Source organism: Diorhabda sublineata, chromosome 4 (genome assembly GCF_026230105.1).
Source record: "Diorhabda sublineata isolate icDioSubl1.1 chromosome 4, icDioSubl1.1, whole genome shotgun sequence".
Lineage (NCBI taxonomy): Eukaryota > Metazoa > Arthropoda > Insecta > Coleoptera > Chrysomelidae > Diorhabda > Diorhabda sublineata.
Window position 1 is genome coordinate 26877894 of NC_079477.1, and position 26016 is coordinate 26903909.

Sequence of the window (26016 nt, forward strand, 5' to 3'; positions counted from 1 at the left end):
ATTTGTACAATATTTTAAATTTCCAGATATAGCTAAAATTTTAGAAAACCCTCCATTACAACCACAATTAATGATTTTTGGCACAGAAATAGATTCTGAAGAGTCTTTGAGGAAAAAAAAATATTCTTCGCTCGAGCTGCCAAGGAAAATGGGGAAAACCATCGGAATAAACTCTAAAAATTTCGATACAATGTATGTCAACAAGTATTTTTATGTTTCTATAAATTTTTTTGATTTTAAGTTTCTTCTGTTTTAAAATTAATTTTTTTATAATTTCTCAAAATGAGGAAAACATTTGACGTTTCCACTACTTTTACATTTTATGTCGTACCAAAAAAATCAAATTGAAAACATAAATAAAAAATTCAGTTCTTATGAAAAAAAAACTCCTTAGCTACTCAAAAAGCAAAAACTGCATCGAAAGAAAATAATTATCCGAAAAAAATGTAAACAACATATTCAAGAGAAGGATAAACAGATACTATAATCAATTAAGAAAGAAAACAAAAACTTACCGACCACACTGTTCACACCACCTCTAAAACAACACTCACAATTACACTGTAGTAGTGAAGGTAAAACAGTTTACCTTCAGTCTCTGAAGACGATAACTTGGTTATCGAAACGCGCATCAGACAGTCTACAGTGTAATCAGTATGAATATTACCAAATGTTCAAGAAATTTCAACTTAAAATAAAAATTAAACATCAAACCATAAAACATTTTCCCTTACCATATGTACAAGGACCCTCCCAACAACTATCGAATTATGGTAATTTTATATTTCGCGGTCCCCTCGGTTTTTGGCTCTACAAAATCGAAAAATCATCCGTTTTCGATGATTTTTTTTAAATCTTCGTTTTTACGGCGGAATTACGAAAGAAATTATGGGAATAAAAAAATGAAAACTTATATTGGTTTCAGGGCTTTAAATAATTTTTTCAAATAATCAAATGAAGATGTTATATTTTTTTTTCATAATATACACAAAAAACAAAAAAATTTATACAAAAATGTTGATTTATCATGTTTTTACAATTAAAAATAATAATTTCACATATAATCATTTGTACCTTTTTTATTAAGTAATCATTAAAATTAAAATTATTGAAATTATTTACAATAAGTGTACAATATTAAAAGTTGACTTTGAAAAATTGAAAATTTTCACCATTAAAAAAATTGTATCTTATTAAGGTTGACTGTTAAAGAGAAGATTTTAAAAAAATTCATCGAAATCGGACGATTTTTCGATTTTCTAAAGCCAAAAAAACGAGGGGACTGCGAAAGTCTAAAATTACCTGAATTATTTCAATAAATATGATATCAGTAGCCTAAACACCCTCTAAGTAAATTTTTTTCATTATTCAGAAAAATAATAAACAGTTCATTAAATAAAATTCAAAATAAAAACAGATAAAAACAAAACATTTTTAAAATTTTTACTCAATCCATGAAGACTCGTGTACTTTTTCGATTGAAATCATTGGACACATGTCATCTGGGATTTGGCAACTTTCCTCCACAACACACAGCTGCTCTTTAGCACGACGCTTAACTACACGCATTAGTTGAATCCTGACTGTTTTCTCGTCAAACCGCATGAAGAGCTGATCTGAGCTTCTGCAGCTTTACAAACCAAGAGAAATATTTGACTGAAACACTGATTTTCACGGTACAGATTTCACGAAAAACTGACTGACGAGTAACAAGCTTATACGAATTTGTATTATAAGATTTTAATAGCCATGAGATTTATTTTAGCTGGCAATAAGAATTTTTAAAATAATTTCTTTTTAATATCTGTAATATTGTTGACGTGAGATTTTACATTATCCCCCCTCGGTTTTAATGAGATTTGGCGAAATTCCATTAAACCCCTCCCCCTGTCTAGATGGAGCATACATCTCGATATTTAGAAAATAGACCAAAAGGTCATCAATAAGATGAAAAAAATAAAACAGCATTAACAAACCAGGAAATATAAAAAAAACACAAATTCAATTATAATGATTCAAAAATTCTTGAAACGGAATCTAATACACGAAAAAGAGAATTTTTAGAAATGATTCACATACAATAAAAGCGACAATGCTATTAATAATAAAAAATAAAAATTTACAGCTCTATTTTGTAAAGTCTAATACAACTACAAATAATTTAATTTATGACTGCTACATATTTTTGGGATGTGAAAAATTAATTTTTCTTGTTAAAACGAATTTATATTTTGATTTCATTCTTATTCTGATAGTCATGATGTAGGTGATCTATTAATTAAGATAGTCGAAAGTACTCAAAACGTCAAATTTTTATCTGTCTTATAAAAATTATAAAAAATTAAAACTAATTTTAAAACAGAATAGACCTAACATCAAGACGTTTTAGAAATATAAACATATATAAAAGGTCTAAGAAATTAGAGAAAAAAGTATTTAGAGCGTGAAAATTCGTATAAAAAATATCTACATGTCTCCATTTTGGAGATAGGTGGTCCAGAAGGGTAGATAATCCGACATGTATTTTCGGCGCTAAGAAGTGCAGGTAGGTCGAGTCATAAAATAACCCAATAGAGGGAAAGTTGATAGATTTTTAAGTAGGTACTTAACATATTTTGGAAATACCCAGTAGATAGAGGGTTGACTGGTTTTCTTACCTAAGATCAGATTCAGTTGTTGTGTCGTATAGGTTGAAATGGCTCAAATAGTAAAAAGTTCGCGTGGTAAAACTCTTCTAATCTTAGAAAATTTTGCGTTTTTTAACGATAAAGTTTTGAAAAGTGGAGAATTGTATTGGAGGTGCGTGAAAAAGAATGTAAAATGTTCTGCCAACGTATTTACAGTTGGTCCTGAATTTACAATTTCGAGAAAAAATTTAAATCACAACCATGAAGCAGACGAGAAGAAATTAAATAGGACAATACTTTCAAATTCTTGTAAACGCAAGGCAAAGGATGATATATCCGAAAAACCATCGAAGATTATTCGCAGGGAATTGAGTTCCAATTTGCCACAGACCATGACAACGACAGATGTAGAATATGTACGAAGAAATATTTATAATTATAGGCGCAAGTTGTTACCAGGACCACTACCTAAAAATATAACGGAAGTGCATAGTGCAGTGGAAAAATTAAATCCTAAAACAAGAAAAGGTGAATGCTTTTTGTACAACAGTCCTGAACATAATATTATTGTATTTTCTTGTGACAGTAACATTCGTGTAATGTGTGATATGAAAATTTTTACATGAATGGTACATTTTCTTATTCCGCAAAATATTTTTTACAAATGTTTACCATACACGTGCTTAAAAACGGTCATTATGTTCCACTTGCGTATTGTTTACTACCTTCGAAATCTACTGATACATATCAATTTATTTTATTTATTAAGATCTAAGATGTTTAATCAATTTAATGTGATTTCAAACTAAGCGAGATGTATGTGGATTTCGAAAAAACCATACAAAACGCTTTATATTTTTCATGGCCAAATATAAAAATAAATGGTTGTAGATTTCATTTACACCAAGCGCCCGTGGATTCGTCATTTGAGTAGACAGAAATTAGATTCTCATAATAATTGTTGTAAAGTTGATTTGCAAAATTGATATTTGTGCATTTGCTTCCCGATTCTTAAAACAGCTTTGACAGTTCGAATTATTTATTTATGACTCAACATAAAATTAGAATACTTCAGTGAACTAAATTTAATTTGCTATAAAAAATATGTTCTCTAAAAAGAGTTTTCAAGTATGCTAGCTCTCCGCGGGCCGGATGTGGCCCTCGGGCCGTAGTTTGGAGACCCCTGATCTAGAATAATGAATGGGAACCACAGAACAGGATCTGAAAAATACCTCCGTTATTTTTAGAGATGGAGGAGTCACATGAAGAACAATCTAGAATATTCTGAAAATTAATACGCAAAAAGATCATATTTTCTAAACATATGTCAGCATTTATTTTAATATAAAAATAGGATTGTTGTAAACACTTTTTAATGAGTATTAGTTGATTCTATTTTAAAATTAATCAAGTTATTATATTATTATAAGTTTTAGCTTATAAAATTGTAAATTATGCTATTTTGTAATAATGAAGTTTCGAAAGTTAAATGTATAATTAGCATATTTCATTATCTGTAGTTCCACATCAATTGAAATAAATTTCTTAATACTGGGAGAAAGGTTGAAATCATATAGACCGAGTGACATGAAAACCAATAGAAATGATTTTTTGTACACGAACAGTTTTTGAAGAGTACTTAAAGAAAAAAAACTATTCCGCGCGCGAGCGATCATGGAAAATCATATGACAACACATTAAAAATGTCAAACTTTATGATTGCAATGTCAGATTTGACATATTTATATGAGTGTTGTCATATCTCAAAACAGTAGCAACCCTCGTACAAACACCATCAGTCTATAATGTGTATTTCTAGTGTGGTAAATAAGAATAAAAAGTCGTTAAATAGATTTCATTTAATGCTTTTTGTTATTTATTTTAGATAGAATGATATTGTGAGAAAATATTATTATTATTTACAATGTGAAATTTGAAATATTTATATCAGTGTTGCCATATCTCAAAACCCTTGTATGTTTTATATTAATTTGCACTCAAATACAAGTAACATTATTCACTGAAATATAAATAAAAACAACGAGACAATTAAAAACTTCGCCATCAATATAAATATAACAACAATTTAAAAAAAAAATTGTTACTCTTGCTTAAAGGAAATATAATTCTAGACATAGAAAGCGTGTGTTTCGTTAATGTTGCATTTTAGTTATTTTCTGATCAAGGTTGTGCAAAGAACATACTGTAGTACTTTGTTCTTAACAAATTAATAATTAATAAATAGTTACTTACTGGCATTTTACTTACTTGACACTAAAAAACGTTTTTAATGAATTTTCGTTAATTATTATGTAATGAAAATAACACATTGAATTAAAAAACAAGATTCAGGTGGAGTGCAACTGGAAAACGATATTATTAATTTTTTTTAATTACAAAGTTCTATTGAAAAAAAATTATTATATTAGATACTTCATAAAAAACATCTACGAGGTGTCTTAAAAAAAGTTAACTAGCTTATTGCGTGGACTCAGCTATTCTGGCGGACGCGGGAGGAATGTCAATCAGTAGCCTGGCTCATGGGAATTTAGTCACTATGGAGCGTTTCTCGGGAGCGTTTTACGTGCTCGAGTTTTAAACAAACGATAATTCGGCGACTGTAGATCGTAGAAAAATTCGTGTTCGTCACTCAAATGATGCGCTAGACGCTTGACTGATTGGAAAATGGGTCCCGAAGTACCTAGACAATATTTCTCGGTTTGTTCGTGACTTATCTATTCGGAAGAGTGCTGTTACTTTAAACGTGCACATTTTATCACACTTAATTGATTTAGAGCTGCATACAGTTGGGGGAAGACTTGAAGCTTCAGGATGCTGGTCAGAGACTTCGTAGACCACATGGTTGAGCGGTTACCAACGTTTACTAACATCTTATTTTCGTATGAAACTCATTTACATCTTAATACACATGTCAACAAGCACAATTGTCACTACTGGAGTACAACCAATCCAAAAAACAAACATCAGAAAAGCCTACATCGCCTAAAGTGACCGTATGGGCTGTGATATTAGCGCGATGAATTATAGGCCCTTACGGGGGGGACGTACAGTTACAGTGAGTTCACAGCTTTATGTGCAGATTTTGGATGACTTCTTCGTCATAACTAACAGATAGAAGACGCTAAAGGTAAGGAATTTCGATAAAAATGACGAAATGCAAGGTCGATTGCTAATTACGAAGATGTAACGTTTTTTTAATGAAAGTTTTTGAATAAAAATTCAATTTATTTCATTATGCAATTCTCCCAATGTTTGTCCAACTTTTCTAAAATAAGATTTGTCAAGGTTATCGAAATCTTTAGTAGTTTGCAAGATGCTTTTATCTATAGAGTAACAACTACGAGGGTTGCCTTTAAGTTTTCACAACACACTCAGTTTATTTAGTTTCAAAGTAATTATTTTCTACTCTATTTTAGATTTCTGAGCTGCTTTATTCTCTGTTGTTGAGACTCACAATACTTATATGAATAATAATAGTTGCTGCTAATGCTAATGAGATGAATTATCTCTTTTCAAATCACAGTGCTGCCATTATTTTTTTTTTGGCGAAGTGTACTAGGCAAAGAAGCTTAGTCGGGGAAATATTACAGAAGACTTCTGCCCAGGCTCTCATTCAAATTTACACTCCAAAGTGTAGTAAAAAAACACGTCTAGACACTTTTCGAAGTACTACTATCAAAACAACGTTCAAATTACGTACGACTGCGAAAAAAAAACTATGGACATCATTAAATTAAAAAGATATAATATCATTATTGATTTCTAGGTCATTGAATTAATGTGTATATATTATATATTTAAACGCAAACACATTATTTCTCCCATCATTCCATAATATAAGTGAAGGTATCTAATGATTATAGATTGTAATCAAAATCACACAACGAATAGTTTCAAATTTTATTCGTTTCAGGTAAGTTCAGAGATTCTAGTTTTCAATTCAGACGAAATGTTATTAACAAAAATTACATCTTTGAAATGATTAGATTTTTATTTAGTTATTTAGGTCATTCAACGCAAAATAATTAGTATGTACCGAATGAACAAACAAGTTTTTTGAATAAATGAGATATATTAGCTGGGGAACTTCAGCTTACTTTCATTTCATTAATTTCACGTCTAAATGCTTATTTAGATCTCATCATTCTACGATAAAATGTGTAAAATGGTATGTTCCTTAAACCAGAAGCAATTTTTTCCCCAAAAAGTATATTCTCACTTTTGTTTCTCAATGTAAATTTTTCAAATTACATCCCTATCAAGGACCGATGTCTGTATTTAATGTACACTATCTGTCAAAAGTTTTTGCCCACCCTATATTTTGCGTGATACATAACAAATATTTATGTTTTGAGGAACATATTCTCTTGGCATTATTTGTAACAATTTCGAAAAATAATAGTCGTCTAGTGGATTCCATTCGTTTTTTAGAATATTCCAAAGATATGAAATAGAAGTTGGACACTTCCAGTACATTCTTTGTTTCCAATTCTTTCAAATACTCTTCACACAGCTTCGAGGAATGCCTGCGGTCGTTATTGTGCTGGAAAATAAATTTTATACCAATCAGGCGCTGTCCAAAACATATTATATTTTTCTTTAATATCTTTTATAGCCTTCTTTCTTTGAAATCCCTTCAATTTTGCCAGGTCCTCAGTCGCTCTTTCTCCAAAACACTCCCAAACCATAACAGAGCCTCCGCACTATTTTACAGTTAGGATTACAAATGGAGCTAACATATATTCTTCCTTTGATAACTGCACAAACAATCTTAAGCTCAAAAACCTCAAATTTTGACTCATCACTCTATAAAACCCTTTCCCACTCTTCATGCGTCCAATTTTGCCAAATAGAACCTTTTAATTTTATTTAGTTGTCCTTTTCACTGACGGATTTCCACAAAATTCAGCTTCTCTCAATCTTCTCTTCACTTTGGAAGAACTCAGATTCCTAGGTTCATTGATCTGAGCTACTATCTCTGTGTCGGTGAGTCTTCAATACATTTATCTTCATTGGTTGTGGTTGTTAGAGGCCGACTTGAACTTTTTCTGTCACCAAAGCTCTTAGTGGAAGCAAATTTTTTCACGTTATAGTCCACGGTACAGTTTGGCAAATACAGGAGTGAATGTCGAGAAACGTACGGGGGGCACGAAGTTGAAATGAGAAAGATTTGGATGACAAAAAAGGTAATATGCGCTTGGAAAATTAGTACGGTAAATAATCAAATTACTAAATTCTGTACCCCAGAATAGAATATATATTCTATTTCGGTATCCAGTAAAAACAAAGAAAGTAGGTACCTACGCAGTGCTCTTCACTATCTAGCAGACACAATAGAACTGAGAAAAGAAGTCAAGTATAACTTCTTGAGGGACCGTACTAATCCCTACTACCATCATCTAGTAACGCGAATTGACGTCTGTGGCTATTTTACATTCATCCTGTCTTTACCAAAGTGTATGTCGAGGTATTTTTAATTCGGCAGCAATGGTACGGTCACTTTCTCAAAGACAATGAAGACTTGCGATTAATGCACGAGTTTTAAGCCGTAGCTCATTTGTTTTACCCATTTTAAAATTCATAAATCTGAATTTGCGAGAACGAAAAGAATTCGTAAGTATACGAACAAAAATATGTCTTGGTCTAAAAAGTATAAATGACAGCAGGTTCCTGCGTCTCACAGGGCTAACTGAAACTAAACTACTACTAAATCAACCGGTAGGTACTTGCATTTTTTAACTTGTCGCCCTCATCGACAATAAACAAATGATGGAAATTACTACTTTTGGTTTGTAAGACAACGTTTCGACCTTCGCTGGACAATATGAAAGAGAAATTGGTTAAAGTGTATTATTTTGAACTGGAGAAAATCTTTTGAACGGTAGCGTATATGTATATAAAATGATAGAGCATCCATTGTCACAAATCGAAGCAAAATCTTGGTTTTATGAAAATTGAAAATAGTTCCAAGCACTTTTCAGAATCATCAAATCGTTGTTGTTTTAGTCTATTGTGATCTCGTGCGACACCCATTTTGAATAGATCTTTCATATACCAAAATATTCATTGAAGATATATCCAATGCGTTCCTTTTGATAACTCTAAAGTCTCAGCTATCTCAATATGCTTCCCTTTATTGTTATAAGAAATTATTTTGTGGACTTTGATGTTTTCCTCGGTGACAGCCTCATTGGGGAGTCCACTTCGTGTATCTTTCTTGGTGCTCATTTTGCTTCGTTTGGACTTAGCAAACCACTTGTCAACGATAAATTTTCCTGGAGCAAAGTCTGATTAATGTTTATCAAGACGAGACTTGTATTTGATGGTGTTTGTTACCAAAAAGCAATGCTTTCTTAACGCACGAACTTTGTTTTTATGTATATCTTCAATCTAACAAAAACTGCTCCACTCAAAATGCTATAACTCACAAACTACTAGACTGATAGTTGTCAAATTTCTACAATTGTTTTTTACAAGTTAGGACTAACTGAAAATCATATGGATTCAATACTTGTAGCTCCTTCTATGTATCAACCTACCTAATATTTATGAGACAGTGAGAGCTGGCCTTTCTTCTTGATGTATCGTATCTTCGTCCAATAACTAATCCTCTAAACTATATCTAGTTAATATGGCGTGTAATATACGATTAGAACTAATTTAATGTAAAAATAATTATTATACGATGATTAATCAATGAAACAATTTCCAATTTTTAGGTGAAATAATCCGCGATGGCATCAAGTGAATTATTAGATCGAGTATCTGATACTTTCAATGGAAGTACCGTATTAATAACAGGCGTTACAGGTTTTGTTGGGAAAGCTCTATTGGAAATATTATTAAGAAATACAAACGTCAAAAAAATTTACATTCTTATTAGATCTAAGAAAGGTAAAAGTCCAACGGAAAGGATAAGTGATCTTTTCACCAATGTTGTAAGTTTTTTCTTGCATATTTTATGTATTTCTTCTTCCTCTTTCTCTTTTCCTAAGACATGGTCTTGTTTCTTATATTATTCAGCATATTGAGAAGTGGATGTACAGCTTTCGATCCATCTCTTGAGAAGTCGGCCGGGAGGTCTCCTTGAAGTTTGGTTTTCATCATTTAACCCATCGATCTTCCATCATTCTCTTCAATATCGTCGTCTAGCTTTCGTGAATCGTACTGTATCTCCTCTTAAAGCTTTACTTCTTATTTGATTTCTTTGGCTCACTCTTCAATGTTTATATCTCTGCTGCCGTCATCATGTTCTTCGTTTTTGTATTCAAAACATTTAATTTAATCCTTTAAGATACTTTCGGGTTATATGTGTCCCAAACCCGTTTCTCTTATGTCCGCAAAGGTCGTTAATAAAAAATATTAATATTTCAGCTTTATTCTTCATTGTTATCTAAGAAACCAGATGCACCAAAAAAATGTATCGTTATTGCTGGAGATGTATCTGAAGTGGATCTTGGTATCTCAACCAAAGATAGAGAATTGCTTGTAAATGAAGTTGATTTTATATTCCACAGTGCGGCTACCACGAGATTTGACGATAGTATCAAAACAGCTGTTACAATAAATACAAGAGGCACCAAGTACATGTTAGATCTTGCAGAACAATGTAAAAAGTTAAAGGTATTTGTTTCTACAATAATTTCAAGAATATCCATCAGATTTTGTTGTACTTTTCATGGATATCTTTCGAGGTTAATATGTAGGTAAAGTTCTTCCAATGTAAACTGCATATTATAAAAACTTACCGACAATTTTGTTTGATCTACTATAGGTGTAGATACCTCGTTATAAATTTATTATTTTTATAAATATTTTTTAAAATATTTATATCTTATGCGAGAAAGTATTAGTTAAAAAGCAATCTCGTTAACTGACTATAACTTATTAAATTATAAAACGTAAATTGACGAGTAAAATGTATCTTCCTGTAAGGGAGTTTGGTTTAAACAGGATACCAGATGTGAACTAAACTCTTTTTGTACCCCATTCGTTTGTTTTTCTAGAAAACGAAATTTTTAAGCAAAAACCACAAAGAAAAATAAATTCTTTGCAAATAAAACGAAAGAATAGAAAACATTTCAATTACAAAGTATCTTTATAAATAATCATGGTAGTCAGAATCTTCTAAACTAGAGTCATCATTTGATTGAATTATGATGGGTTTAAAAGAGGGTAATACCACATACTCATCTTGCTGTGTTTGTAAAACTAAATCTTTATTATTAAATTCATAGCTGTCTTTATTCCTACTAGACTGTGCAATTTCATTGTCTTCATTCGTCAATGATCTAAAGAACGCCATATTTCTATTTATTTAAAGAAATTTAGGAATTAAATAAATGTCACTCAGCCACGCCACTGTTTATTGCAGATTATTTCATTGGTAAACAGTGTAGATGATGAGTCCACGTGGACTGGAGGTTTGTTAGATGTTTACCGAATCTTATACGAGGAGTAAACATTATTTTTCATTTCTTAATTTGGTATGAGTGCCGTGCGAATTTGTGATATATTGATTGTTCCTCGCATAACTGTCTTCTGCAATTGATATTGAAAGAACTATACATATTAACAAACTAAAAGATGTAAGTGTCTTGTCATTTTTTTAGGGCGTATCAAAGGCTTTAGATTGTATTTGATAATGAGTTCGTGCCTTATTTCTTTAAAGCAATTCATATTTTGATTGTTAGTCATACATTATCCCGCTTAAAAATTGAATTGTTCTGAAAATAGTAAAAAATTTATAAAAAATCTTTATAAATTTAGAAGGAATAGGATAGATTATTCAGAAGGTCTAAAAAATTTTTAATTGCACAAATAAGCAATATAGTTGGTAATTAAGTTATTTTGAATGGATTACAGTTGCTGAAATAATCCTGTAATTCATTCAAATTATGGATTTCAATAATAAATTTTTATACTGGCGTCTGTGTGCAAATATGATTGTTGTCCTACATTTAAGTATAGCATTGGCCGATTGTTTTATGATTGAACTCTAATTATACTCCATTTAATAACAGTATAAAAAAATTGCTTAAAAACAAGTTAATAGACGACCAATTAACAATCATTCTGTAATTCATTTAAATTATGGATTTTAATAATAAATTTTTATTCATGGCGTCTGTGGGCAAACATGATTGTTGTCCTACATTTAAGTATAGCATTGGCCGATTGTTTTATGATTGAACTCTAATTATACTCCATTTAATAACAGTATAAAAAAATTGCTGAAAAACAAGTTAATAGACGACCAATTAACAATCATTCTGTAATTCATTTAAATTATGGATTTTAATAATAAATTTTTATTCATGGCGTCTGTGGGCAAACATGATTGTTGTTCTACATTTAAGTATAGTATTGGTCGATTGTTTTATGATTGAACTCTAATTATACTCCATTTAATTGCAGTAAAAAAATTGCTTAACAGCAAGTTAACAGACGGCTAATTAACAATATTTCTGTAATTCATTTAAATTATGGATTTTAATAATAAATTTTTATTCATGGCGTCTGTGGGCAAACATGATTGTTGTTCTACATTTAAGTATAGTATTGGTCGATTGTTTTATGATTGAACTCTAATTATACTCCATTTAATTGCAGTAAAAAAATTGCTTAACAGCAAGTTAACAGACGGCTAATTAACAATATTTCTGTAATTCATTTAAATTATGGATTTTAATAATAAATTTTTATTCATGGCGTCTGTGGGCAAACATGATTGTTGTTCTACATTTAAGTATAGTATTGGTGAATTGTTTTATGATTGAACTCTAATTATACTCCATTTAATAGCAGTATAAAAAAATTGCTTGAAAATAAGTTAATAGACGACCAATTAATAATCATAACATAAGAGGTTAGTCAGAAATAATGGGACTTGATAATAATAGAAGCTTGATTTGCTTAAAACTACTGTCTCATCATTCTCAACATAAGCTTTATTACTTGGAACAGTAAAAGAAATAGCCATGAGAAATATAAAGATGTGACACACATCTGTCGGGTTGTAGAAAATTATTTTATGACAACCTAAAACCCAATTAACTCGAAAAAGGTTGAAATAAACATAAAACTGTTCACAATCTTAATACATACTTCGAAAATGTTCACCCTCAACCTCACATATTGAATCAAGAAGGAAGAAAAGAAACGATCAGTCATTAGTAGGCATTGACGTCCGTCTAACAAGTTTTTGGAAGGTACCCAACTTAATACATGGGATTTTTCTTCTATATTTAATATTAATAGCAAAAAAGAAAGGTCGATATGGGGCGCATACACTTCTCCCCCTCAGGGTCGATTTAATGTTACACAAATTCAATTAAATAGTTTGAAGGGTCTAAACAACCGAATATACCTAATGGCGAAATGGCCCTCCATTTTTACTTTGACGTTTTTCATTAAATGAAAAATAAAAGGTATATCCTATGTTTGTAATCAAGAAATAATGATTGCTTTTTAATTAAGTGAGATACAGATTTTATATAAATATTATAAATTATTACCAACTAAGGTGAGTTTACTTACAACCTGTTGTCGAGGGCAATTGATACCTTTTTTGGTAATTTTCACACATATCCTCATAAATAAAATGCGTTGTTTACAATAGAAGGATGAGAAAAAAAATTTTCCAGTTATTCGTTCATGTTTCAACGGCTTACGCTTTCCCGAACGAAAAAAGAACGCTTGAAAAGGAATACAAAACGAACGTGAATCCGCATGACGTTTTAAGTACGTTAACATGGCTTGATGATATGACTCCCGAAAAAACGAAAAAGTAAGTAATTTTCATTTTAAAGAGAATTCGCTATTCTAATCAATTCATAATTATATTGATATACATTTGCTTCAATCAACCGATATTTCGATAAGAAATCTCTTCTGTTTTTCTGGTATTTCTTCCACAAAAGAAATAGAAAAATGATGATTCATAATTCGAGCACCCCACCGCTCGCTTTTTCAATTTTTGTCACGCCTAGTACTTACCGAATGTCGAGAGGTATCCTACGCATTTGTCATTTCCGTTTTACATATAGCTTCGGAGTCAAAGAAAAAACACCCTTACTATTTCTGTTAAAAGCGAGATGTTGGATCAACTCAATGAATATACTTCTAGAGCTGAAATATGATTTGGGCAAATCTTTCATATTCGATATTAAGAAGAAGAAAGCACAGATACGATCTTATGTTGTGAGAACTGAAAAGTGTTCAGGTGCTCGAAATACCCGAAAATCCACATCAGCGAGGAAAAAATGTTTCTTTATGAGGCGATATTTTGATGGAGAAAACAAAATACTTCCATGAAAGGCTTGGCAACGAGAGTAAAGTCAGTAAAGGTTGGTTAGAAAAATTTAGAAAAGAGACACGGAATACGTCAACTCAAAATAACCGGCGAGAAGTTGTCGAACAACGAAGAAGCCGTAAAACCATTCCAGTACAAATTCATATAGATAGATTTATCTGCATCGGAAATCTATAATGCGGACGGGTGTCGTTTGTGTTGAAAAACTATACCAGACAAAGGGCTGTCATCTGACTTAGAAGTTAGAGCCTCAAGTTCTAAGGTTTACAAAGAAATAATAATCATGCCCAATGCTTCTGCATCTATATGAAAGCTATCAGTACATTAATGGGGCATGGGAGACAAAACCTATATATCTGAAGTGGATGAAAATTCCACAGTTTTATACAATCCTCCTAATTGCACAGCTATCAATCAGCCAATGGTCCAAAATGTTCTTCAAAATATAAAGTTGAATTATAATTTGGCTCTGATTGTACTATATCCGATGTCCTTAAGAAGACCACTTTGAAAAAAGCTGTTTTTTCATTGGTAGAAAGCTGGTATCAGTTGAATGCGAACCTAATAAAAAAATATAGGCCTCAATTAAACAGCGAAGAATTACTGACGGTGACCTTGAACCTGAAACTGAGATTCTTTTAGTTTCTTTATTTGATAGAGGCTTTTCTGAGGCTGAAATTAATGATTTTTTACTAAACAATGATGACCGAAAATCTCACTGATGATGAAATAACGAGAAAAGTAACACAAGAATGTGAGGACAAAAGTTAAGAAATGTCTCACGTTGAACCAGCAGCAAGCGCTTCTAATTTAAGCGAGGTGTCTTGAATGAGTTGAGCAAGTGGATATATCTTTGCCAGACAAAATACTTTACGAGACAAGGTTTTTAATTGTCACTAAATACCTTCCGACAAACTAAAATATTTGATTTCTTTAAAAAAGTTCAATAAATGCCTACAGATTTACATGTGAAATTTCACTATACTTAAGTTTTATCTCATAAAATATACCCTATAGATTTGCTGTGCTATAATTAGAGAAAAGTGATTGAAGAGATCCTGCTTATATCTTACTTCACTTACAATCCATAGATTAATTACATTGAGCTAATTGGTAGCTCTAATCCTCTTATTTACATTTTCGAATAAATAATTGAGTTGTGTATAGGGAACCATGATAACTATTAATTAATTTTATGAGACTTTTTCAGTCTAACAGTTCTAAAATCTTTTAGCTAAGTCACAAGTGTGTTATCTACTTAGCCTCTATGGATTGGGTGGTACCGTTAGGTTCCTTGCTAGATTATTGGGGTGGTTGCTGAGTCTTAGAGCATATTTCTGGGATAGATTGAATATTTCTTCTTTAACACTTTTCATTTGGGTGACCTAAGCCATTACATTATTAGGTACACACCAAGGAGCCTCTACAATACGAATACTTTGAACTGAAACTTTTCTAGAGTTTCTATGCTGGGTTTGCATACTGCACCTCAATGTTTCATCCTATAACTTTATATTGGTTTCTGAATCGCTTTGTAGACCTCTTCAGTCATGACGTGTATTAGTTTTGACTATAATTGTTGTGAGTTTTTTGATATTAAGTCCCATAATAGTTGACGAACATATCAAGATTAAAAAGTATTATTTCATTTCTCGCGATATATCTTCTTCATTTAAGCGCAGATTAGTTCAATAAGGTTAAGTTCACAATGATAAATTGGTAACCAAATCATTTTAACGTTTTAATGTTTTCATTCACATTATACCTATACTATACTTACTATACTTACTTGTTTACATGTCGTTTTCAATATCTCTTTCTTGAGCAATTCCTCTTCCGTAACTATTTTTTTGGAAATCGGAGAGTTCTTACTTTTGAATGGGTATTATACTTGAATCCATTTCGTTGCTCCTCTAGCTGCGGACATATTTGAACACTTAGAAATCATTCTTTATTGAATTTTACTCCGATTTTAGATAAATATTTATACAATTTTTATTGCATAAATTCAGTTTATGAATATCTCGTCCATGCTGATAAAATTCTCTTGAAAAGATCTATTTACTCAAATCTTCCTTGATAACATATTGTGAATCAGTGCAAAATCCTTGGTATTACTTTCGATTCTCGACTCAAGTGGAGTCACCATATTCATAATTTAGAAGGCATTTGCCTAAAGAGGCTAAATATAATTAAAACACTTCAATGGGGTTCCAACGAAACTATACGTCTAAGAGTTTATAGGCCTCTCATACGTTCAGAACTTGACTATGGTTGTTTTATCTATCCGCTTCCAAGTCTAAAACTGACTTATTGAATTCTGTACACAACACTGTACAACTCTTCCCCTCTGCCTTGGTGCCTTTCGGCCAAGCCCCGATGGTAGTATCAATGTAAAAGCTAATGAGCCACCACTATCCTTAAGACGATAATCTCTTCTCCTGTCATACGCTGTTAAAGTATCTTCCAATATTTCTAATCCAGTTCATTCGCTACTTATCACCACGTCCCTACCTACTAACTCACGAACAATCACGAACTCCTCTACTCCGAAATACCAACTTTTCTTTTCCTTCTTCCCGCCCTTGGACAAAAAATATTCCCATAGTAGACACCTCACTTACCGTTTACAATAAACATGAATCCCCTAGCGTCCTTGTAGAGAAAGCAATCCTAAAAATTCTGCATAAAAAATCCTTCGACCTAAATCTCTATATACGGATACCTTCAAAGCTAAATCCGGTGTTGCTTGCGCAGTCACTACAAACCACGAAATTATAATTTTCTACGTGTAGTGTTCCTTCAAGCTTTTAAATGTATGTCTCTTCCCCATTAACATCACCAAATGTACTGACTCTCTTTCATTAATACAGTCAATTAAAACCACATTCACGTACCATCCAATAATCCAAAACATTCACGACATCTACCAAACTCTCATTGCTCTTGATATAACAGTCTATCTCATCTGGCTTCCATCGCACGCTAGAATCGGTGGAAACGAATCCGCAGATCGCTATGCCAAAGAAGCCGCAAAGAATCCTTCTGAAATCCCAGTTCAGCTGGCCAATGATCTGAAGACTAACTTCAAAAACCTGGAGCAAGAGTTCCACGGTATTACATAACGTCCACCAATCTATTTGACACCTTGTCAACTTTTTGAGTTGAGAAGCTGTGACGATGAGAAGACACTGCGCTTTAAGCTTCAACCACTCAAAACTTACTCCCGGCTGTTTGATGTCGTCAAAAAGTTATCCTATCTTCTTGTGTCTCTTAAGCACATCCTCACTAACTGTAGAGAATACCTTACCGCATACCAGCAGTTTGATATGAAAACCAAAACCTTTAACTTATGTATCATATGTATGTTTTTGTGTGCCAATGATCAGCGCTGTCGAGGCACGTTAAAATGAAATAATTCTCGCACAAGACTATATAAACAAGGTAAATTTTCAGTAAAATAATTTCCAATCTCTTGGGAGCTACTAAAATTTTAAATATGTTCAACCTGTAGTGACTACATCGTTATCTTGGTTATTTTTAGAATGATAGGCAATAATCCAAATACTTACACATTTTCAAAAGCTTTGGCGGAAAATCTTGTATATGAAAAAATTGGAACGCTTCCTATTATTATATGCAGGCCAGCTGTGGGTAAGTACTACCATACTGACATAATCATCTGTCTTCATTTAAAATGCGTTATTTACTTGAACCGTTTTGGATTAGAGTAGGAAAATTCCGGGGGATGGTCAATAGAAAAAAGTTCTGGTATTAATAGGCCGATGGCACTACTTTCAATTTAGTTCGTTTCTTTTCGGCACGTGCGACAAGAATTTTTTTTCGTAAAAATAATGATGGAAAGTAAGTAATTTGACATTGTTTTTCAATCAAACGTTCGATTTAAGTTAAAGGGTTAACATATTAACTGATCACAAAAAGGTTTTGTCTGTTTACGTGCTTTCTTTGTGAAGTGAATTATTGGCCGTGTATTCTAACCTCAAAATAACCTACAAATTTGAGAAATTGCTTCAATTATTTAATATGTCCATCTGTTGAGTGGGAGTGATAGCCATGAAATTTGATATGGTAATTTCGATTGATTTTTAATCTTCAATGCCCAATCAATACAAACGGTATGCGGCGAAGACGATTTGAAAAATGCCATGCCAGACAAAATGGAGGAATGACTGTTATATTGCCTCTTTAATTTACAATATTCCACGAGAAAACACTATAAAGACAATTGCATAAAGGAACCTATGGGACCATTACCAACCTTTGGTGCAGACAACCAAAAAAGACTGAGCAATCATATAAAAGACATGCAGTTACGAGGTTATTCTTTGACTATCCATGATTCAAGAACTCTTGCATTCAAGTATGCTGAGCAATTAGGAATTAAACACAGATTTATTATAACATCAAAGAAGGAGAGTTACGATTAGTTACAAATATTTTTGAGAAAAAATTCCGATACTTTATTGAGGACGAATCCGGGTTGCAATGAAATCATCGACCAGGTCATGTTTTGGCTAAAAAAGGTTTCAAAGCTGAAGCTATGTCAACGTCCACAGAAAAAGTTGAGGACATGTGTTTTTACTGCGGTAATAAGAAAAAATGATTTGAATATTAACGGGAAAGGCAAAATAAGTACTCGTTATCTTTATCAGATCACTATGGACATCTTCCTCAAACTACTATGGCCATCACTCCTGGATACTCTGCGATAGATGGTCAGTCATCGTTTTTTGAATGGTTAAAACTATATTTTTTTACTTCACCAAAGTGATTTATCGTTGATTAAAGTTACTAGGACCATCTCCCCCGGAATGACCTTATACGTAAACGTATCCATTTATATTTGAAAAAATAGCTTACTCCAAACATTAGATTCTCCGAAAGGTACCTTCGGACTTTTTTAAACACACTTTCGATAACTAAATATTGGGTGATCTAGAACGGAAAACCGAACGATAATCTACATAGAGAGAGACTTGATACGCCACCCATAATAAACCCAGTAAAGAATGGGTTGATGTTTCAAAAGCTAATAAAAATAAAAATAAAAAAATTACTACCAGAACGAAGATGGTTTCAAAATAAATTGTGATGGATAATGGATCCTTTTTGTGCAAACGTGTTTATATATTTTTACGAAAGTTATAATGTTCAACAACTGTAAAAAGTTTAAATTTTTCAAAGGATTACGTTTGTGATAAAATTTCAAAGGAAGCAGGTCACGAAGTAATTCGGCTTCCACCATATTATTGGATTTTTAATCTGATCGAGTTGATATAGCATAAATTAAATGTAGGCACTCACAACAATACATCTACTGTAAACAGTAGTGTGATCGAATTGATAAAGATATAGATAAAGTTAATAATGTAACCGCTGAAAACTGGAGAAACTGTATTCAATATGTGAAAAAATTTGATTGAAACTTATGATTCATAGATAAAATGTAATATATGTAGTGCATGTACAATTTTGTCCCATAAATTTCATAAATTTACGACTTTTGATTCTCATCGAATATTATATGGGTTTCCGTAGTAAAGACACGTTCTTAGATTATGAAACATACTTTACCAAAACAAATTTTAAATAGTTTTTGTTAGAGATTCATTTTTCCAGTAATACCATCCTTCCGAGACCCAATGCCAGGTTGGTTCAACAACTTACAAGGTCCGATGGGTTTGTTCGTTGGAGCTGGTAAAGGTATCATAAGATGTATGTATATGGATAGTAAATCTTACGCTAATTTAATACCAGTAGACGCGACAGTTAGTGGAATATTGGTGTTTTCGTGGTACTATTTGAATACAAAGTGAGCTTATTATATTTAATCAGTTGCGGCACTTGAAAATTTTTATTTATTTAAGGAATTCACCGCACATATTTAATTTATGCGTCCCCGAAATAGACGTCAAGAAAACTTGGGAAGATATATTGGATTTGGGTAGAGATATTATCGAAAACGATGTACCTTTTAACGGTATTCTGTGGTATCCGGGTGGAGGTATAACGAAAAATCGATTATATGCGAAAATAAACTTTATTCTTTTCCAAATTATCCCAGCTCTGTTCATCGACATGCTGCTATTTGTATTGGGTTACAAACCGATGTAAGTAAAACAATATCATAAAGACATCTTTGTCACTTCGTAAAATACTCTACATCTGGCAAAGTCAAAAATATTAAAATTCAGAAAATGTCAAAAATATGTACCGTGATATGAATGTTAATTTTTTCCATAATTTACAATAAATAGTTCTGTTTTCAAACATTTCCACATGTTTATAGAGTAATTTCAATTAGATTTTCCGTTGTTAACTGTAACTGCATCGTCTCCTTCAGAAGGTCTTTCCATTAACGAAATATTTCTCATGCAAATACTTCAGAAGAACAATCCCTGCCACATAAATCGTAAGAACGTTAGCCTAGATTAAGTACTATAGATATATCACTTTTGATTTCTCTAGAAACGCTGTCATAACCTCGAGCATTTAAATTGGTTATGTTCAGCGTTGCCGGAATTATTTCTTCTCAGTTTCATATGCTTCACTATCCGGCCGAGAAATTAAATTCCACAGCTGTCTTCAATCGATAATCGTTCGCTTTACTATGCTGTCACCTTTTGCATCATCATTTCTGTTCTTGCAGAATTTTTGTATTGTTGTAAAAACTGTGCCTTGTTAGTTAGTTCTTCATCCTCTGAAACAACTGAAAATCGCTTCTATTTGAATGAGTTGAGTAGTTCTTGAATCACCATAAACTCGTTCATTTTTGTTTAACAATCTATATATATATATATATATATAAAGACAGATATGTAATGACGTATGGATGACAATTTGATATTTGTAAGAAATCAATAATAAAATTATGGCCCCACACTTTAATGTGATATATTTTCTGAGACTACACACTATAGATGTCTTATTTTGCCTATGCCACTTAACGTTGCGTCTTTCAAATCATTTTTCATTTTGTCTTCGTTTCGTACACTACTTCGAATATTTTTTTACTTCTAACTTACAGAGAACAGCGAAATTTATTCACATTAAAAATTCAATTACTATTTTTAGTAAAATGCCATCTAAAAAATCCAGGCATACAAAAACAAAGCGATATAAGTTGCGTTTCTTTTGCATGAAATCTCAGATAGTTTGAACTCATTCAAGTGTAGCTCATTCAATTCTACGTCCCATTTAATTTTACTCAAATCAGATGAATAGTTATATTTACCTACCCCCTAACTGATGCAGCATCAACTTTTGTTTAACAAAAGTCAGTTGAGTTATTTGACGAATGATTGAAAAGTTTGAGGGTATATTTACTTGTTTTTTGATTAGTGCCCAGTGATTTACATCGTGGTTAAGATTCACGAATTTATTTGTATTTTACTTTTGTATTATCGAATACATTTTGGTTTGGAATGAACTGAATGAATGTCTCAGTTTGTCATTACATTTTACCCTCCATATCAGCTCAATATAAAATAAATCAGATCAATTGCAAAAGGAACGCAATGATTTTACCTACATAATTTGTTTATTAACCTTAGTTTATCAGTCACATAGCTGTTTTCTTCAAAGTTAGTTGAATACTTTTCATACCAAATTACTATTTCCGATAGAAAGTTTCATTTATTATATTTCAGTATAGTTGGAAATACTTCGTATGTGATATTCTCATAAAAATAACACGGAAACATTCTAATTAACCCTCGTATATGTTAAAAATATTTTGATTGTTTTTCAGTTTATTCAACTTCCAAATGCGTATTCTGAAAGGTACAGAAATGTTTGAATTTTATACAACCAGAGCTTGGGATTTCGAAACTGAAAATACTTTGAAAATCAGAGAATTGTTGAACGAAAGAGAGCTTGGAAATTATGTTCTCAAAGCGGGTTCCATAAATATAAGAGATTATTTAATAAAGTGTATGTTGTCTTGTCGTAGACATATTCTTAAAGAAACTGATGATATGATTCCTGCAGCCAAGAGGAATATGAAAATGTAAGTAGAAATGTTCGTTTTTTAAATAATTTCCGGTGCCAATATTACGAAAAACAGTAGATTAGTGAAACCAACAATGTCTAACGATAGCTGAAGATCTTGAAGGAATAACAAGAAACGGACTAAAGGAGCATATTCAAGAAGAACCAGAACAATAAATGATATCAAGTAGTGACCATCATTTCGCTTTTGACAGAATCGTAAAACTAAACAATTTAGTAAGGAGACGAAAAAGATGATGATATCCAATCTAAAATAAAGGTCTTCTTCTTATTCTTATTCATTTTTAGGATCTCATGATCTGTTAGTTTTGCAGGTTCCTCTGTATCAGTACCTGGGAGGCGAACTGCCAGCTGTCTATCCATCTCTTAGGTGGTCGTCCGGGTTCTCTTTTTCCTATTGGTTTCCCTTTAAGTACGATGCGTGGCATTCTACTATCTTCCATTCTTCTCACGTGGGCGTACCAGTATCTTTTTCTTTGTTTCCCTCATCTTACGATATCTTGCACCCCATATTGTTCCCTGATGTCAGAATTCCTGATTCGATCTACTTTTGTTTTTCCCACTATAGTCCTGAGCGTTTTCATTTCGGCTACCCGAAGCATGTTTTTCGTTTTGTTAGTTTCTCTTTCGAATGTCATGATTGGCCTGATACAAGTCTTATAGATCCTAACCTTGCTATCCTTTCGCATGTATTCGTTCGCCCATATTATCTGCCTTAAGCAGCCCGATATGGCAGTCGCTTTGTTCATCTGGTTTCTCAGGTTCTTCACTGGGTCGTGGTAACTCGTCCGGTCCATACCCAGGTATTTAAATTGTGAGACTTTTTCGATTATTTTGTCATGAACTACCATCTTACATCGTACGGGTTCTTTAGCATAAGTTATGCTTTTCGTTTTTTCTGTGGATGTAGTCATATTCATCGCTTGGCTGACCTAGCAGAATTTGTGTAGTTGTCTATGTAAGTCGTATCGTAGATTCTGTCCATTAATAATAGATTAAACTGAAATAGATTGAGGCTATCGCATTGCCTGATGCCTCCTGGTGTCGGTATCTCTTCCGTATAAGTGTCTCTTACCTTTACCTTGGTCTTGTTGTTCGTCTTGAGACTGCGGACTGCTCTGACGATGGTGTCTGGCGATATCAGTATATCGGAGAGGCGGACCCTATCAAATGCCCTGGTTAAATCGATGAGACAGACATACGCTGGTGTATTAAATTCGATCGATTTTTCTTTTAGTTGTTTTATAATGAATATGGCATCGTTCGCGGATCTGATCCAAAATAAAGGTAATGAAAAAAATCTTATATATCTATATATATATATATTTATATATATATATATATATATATATATATATATATATATATATATAAAAGAAAGTCGTGTTAGTTACTCCACTTATAACTCAAGAACGGCTGAACCGATTTAGCTGAAAATTGGCAGGGAGGTAGTTTAGAGCCTTCATGGATCATTGATGCCAATGTCAAATGAAGATCCAAAATTTCTGCAGATCTATTTTATGGGAAATTGTGACGAACGTGTGACAACTCGATGCCAGTATAATTTCATTGAACAAGCAGAAGAGAGAGCAATTGTATTGTCATTAGAATTATTTCAAATCAAATCACTCAGCCACAGCAACGCGTGGCCGGGTCTACTAGTTAATTATATAGAAAATGTCTCAATAAAAATAAGATAATATGTAACTAGAGGACAATAATCAGATCAATAGCAAACTGAATTTATTGTACGTGAATACTACTACAGATCGATCTATGTGAAAAGAAAATTCTTTAAGTAATAGATGACAAAGTTAATACAAAGCAAGGTTGAAGGAGAAGAATCAAAGAACTGAAAGATATCTGGAGGCAGCACCCTCCGCGCCATTGCCGTACCATCCTTCTCTCGAAGCAGTTCAAGCCATTTTTGACCACTTATAACTTCGTTGAGGATTAAAATAGAAGCCTGTATTTCTAGTAACAAAGCAAGCATCATATAAACACGGTATATTTCAAATTTTATTCAATTTGAACCAGTTGCTTAAGAATTATAACTAATCAAAGATTTTAATTTGTCACTCACGGATTGACTGATCATCAAAACTCTAAGGCACTTTTTGAAGACATAGAAGTTTCAAATTTTGAATACAATTAATGTCTAGTAAACTTATCAAAAATTGTAAGATCAAAGCATCCGAGAAAACCCATAGAGACAGAGAGAGGAGTTTGAGAAATTCTGTAGCTGAAGCTCAAGAAATAGAACCGAAAAAGTAAAAGAGGAAGACTACCTACAGAAATAAGAAAAGCTCATAAGGCAGTGAATGGGCTTTATGAAAATTCGTTGTCGTATTTAAGAATTAGATGGTACTGGAAAAGAAAAAAAGAAGGTCTATCTTCAAAAAGAAATGAGATGCCATCAAAAACAAATTTGTAAAAATCTATTTTATTTAAACATAAAAGATTTTTAATATTAATGTTCTCACTATAAGATGTTGTCAGTTTAGCTAATTACGAATAACTTAAGAAAGAAAGTCCCTCAAGTACGGACTGAATAAATCTGACTGACTTGGTATTAGATGGGTCTCACGACTTTTTACGGTGGAAAAGCTGGGTTTTTCAACATGTAATGTTTTTGATGGCATTTGTACTGTACTGAATATAACACTGAAATCCATTTAGTAAAAAAATGAAGATTAAATAAAAGATGACAGAAGAAAGCTTAAAAAGCGTCAATTGTCAATTGGAAAAAAAGAAAAATAGAAGGGAGTAGAAAAGTGAAAAAGTTCAAACTATAATAAATAATAATAAATTGGTATTTGATGCTATAGCAGCCAATTACTACCAAAAAAACCCTTTTCTCAGTATATATTTATAATTTCAACCCATTCGTAATTAATTTCTTTTGTTGCAGAATGTTTGTATTGGATAGAGTCGTCAAGTTATCATTTTTCATTTTGCTAGGATATTTCTTGTATCAATTTGGTTGTCGCATTATAGCAGCTCAATAAAAACACTTTTTAATGTATTAATATATTTATTTGTTAAACGAATTCTTTGAACAATTGGTTGTTATAAAAAACATTTAAAAAACTCATGTGTCTTTTATTTGTTGATCCAAGAATATATACAGTTGGGTTACGACCATGGAGTTCACAACTACTTCCAGTGACAGCTATAAAAAAAATAAATTTATTAAACATAACTGATATTGTTTTGAATATTTGAAGGCTGTTGTGGCTTCTGAATTTTTTTTTGCCTCCAGATAATATTTGCAGCTCGAGTTTCTAAAAGTGTACGTTAATGTTTTCTAATTCTTTAAATTCCAAAATACACGTAATGAATCAAAACTACAAACTTATTCCATAATCATTTTGCAAAGATGACATAAAGTCAAGTTGATTTTGATTTTCGATTAAACTCCTAGATGGGTTTGCCAGCATAAAAAAATCAAATTGACGAAAATAACAGTTGGCAACATTATTCAATAGTTCCCTCAGTTCCGTGGTGCCTCAATTTTCACATAAATTAATTGCTTTCCAATTAAGAAATCTAAAAAATTGTCAAAATTAGCTGATGCCTAAGCTGAATGCTTTTGTCGTATATTTTGATGGTTTTTGAATTCATTAGATCGATTTTAGACCTTATTATTCCCAGGCCACATCTTTGGAAAAACATTCTGTGTTTTTTGATGTGTCGATACCACAAATCTAACGTATTAATATTATTTTTTTAATTTTTCCGGGTTTCCGAATTACTTAACACGTTGATTGCCACGCAAGGTTCAGAATTCCGATTTAATTAATGGTTGATTTAATTATATTATATTCTTAAAAACTCAAATTCTAGTACATAGTTATCATAAATTGCATAAAATATGTTTGGTTTTTTAAAAAGGTGTTACGAATTACCTCGTAGTTGGCTTCTGTAACATAAATCTCTTCGCGGAAGCCAACAACGAGTTAATTCGTACGCAGACACGCACAAACACGATTCGACCTGTCGCTTCTCTAAAGATGTGCATCA

At 32.1% G+C, this 26016-nt stretch overlaps 1 protein-coding gene across 1 annotated transcript; it reads left to right on the plus strand.

Annotated features, from left to right (window-relative positions):
* Nucleotides 1-6402: 6402 nt before the first annotated feature.
* LOC130442404 (putative fatty acyl-CoA reductase CG5065) lies at nucleotides 6403-25018 on the plus strand. The gene is made up of 9 exons (XM_056776486.1): nucleotides 6403-6561; nucleotides 9368-9586; nucleotides 10023-10271; nucleotides 13295-13437; nucleotides 17507-17616; nucleotides 19603-19795; nucleotides 19851-20093; nucleotides 21734-21991; nucleotides 24905-25018. Exons 2-9 carry the CDS (start codon nucleotides 9383-9385, stop codon nucleotides 24999-25001), a joined length of 1497 nt encoding a protein of 498 aa, XP_056632464.1. The 5' UTR covers nucleotides 6403-6561; nucleotides 9368-9382; the 3' UTR covers nucleotides 25002-25018.
* Nucleotides 25019-26016: the final 998 nt, after the last annotated feature.

Coding starts and splice junctions, on each gene's coding strand:
- LOC130442404 (XM_056776486.1), top strand. CDS start 9,383: ATGGCATCAAGTGAATTATTAGATCGAGTATCTGATACTTTCAATGGA. Junction 19,796..19,850: donor TGGTACTATTTGAATACAAA/GTGAGCTTATTA, acceptor TATTTATTTAAG/GAATTCACCGCACATATTTA. Junction 20,094..21,733: donor GTATTGGGTTACAAACCGAT/GTAAGTAAAACA, acceptor ATTGTTTTTCAG/TTTATTCAACTTCCAAATGC.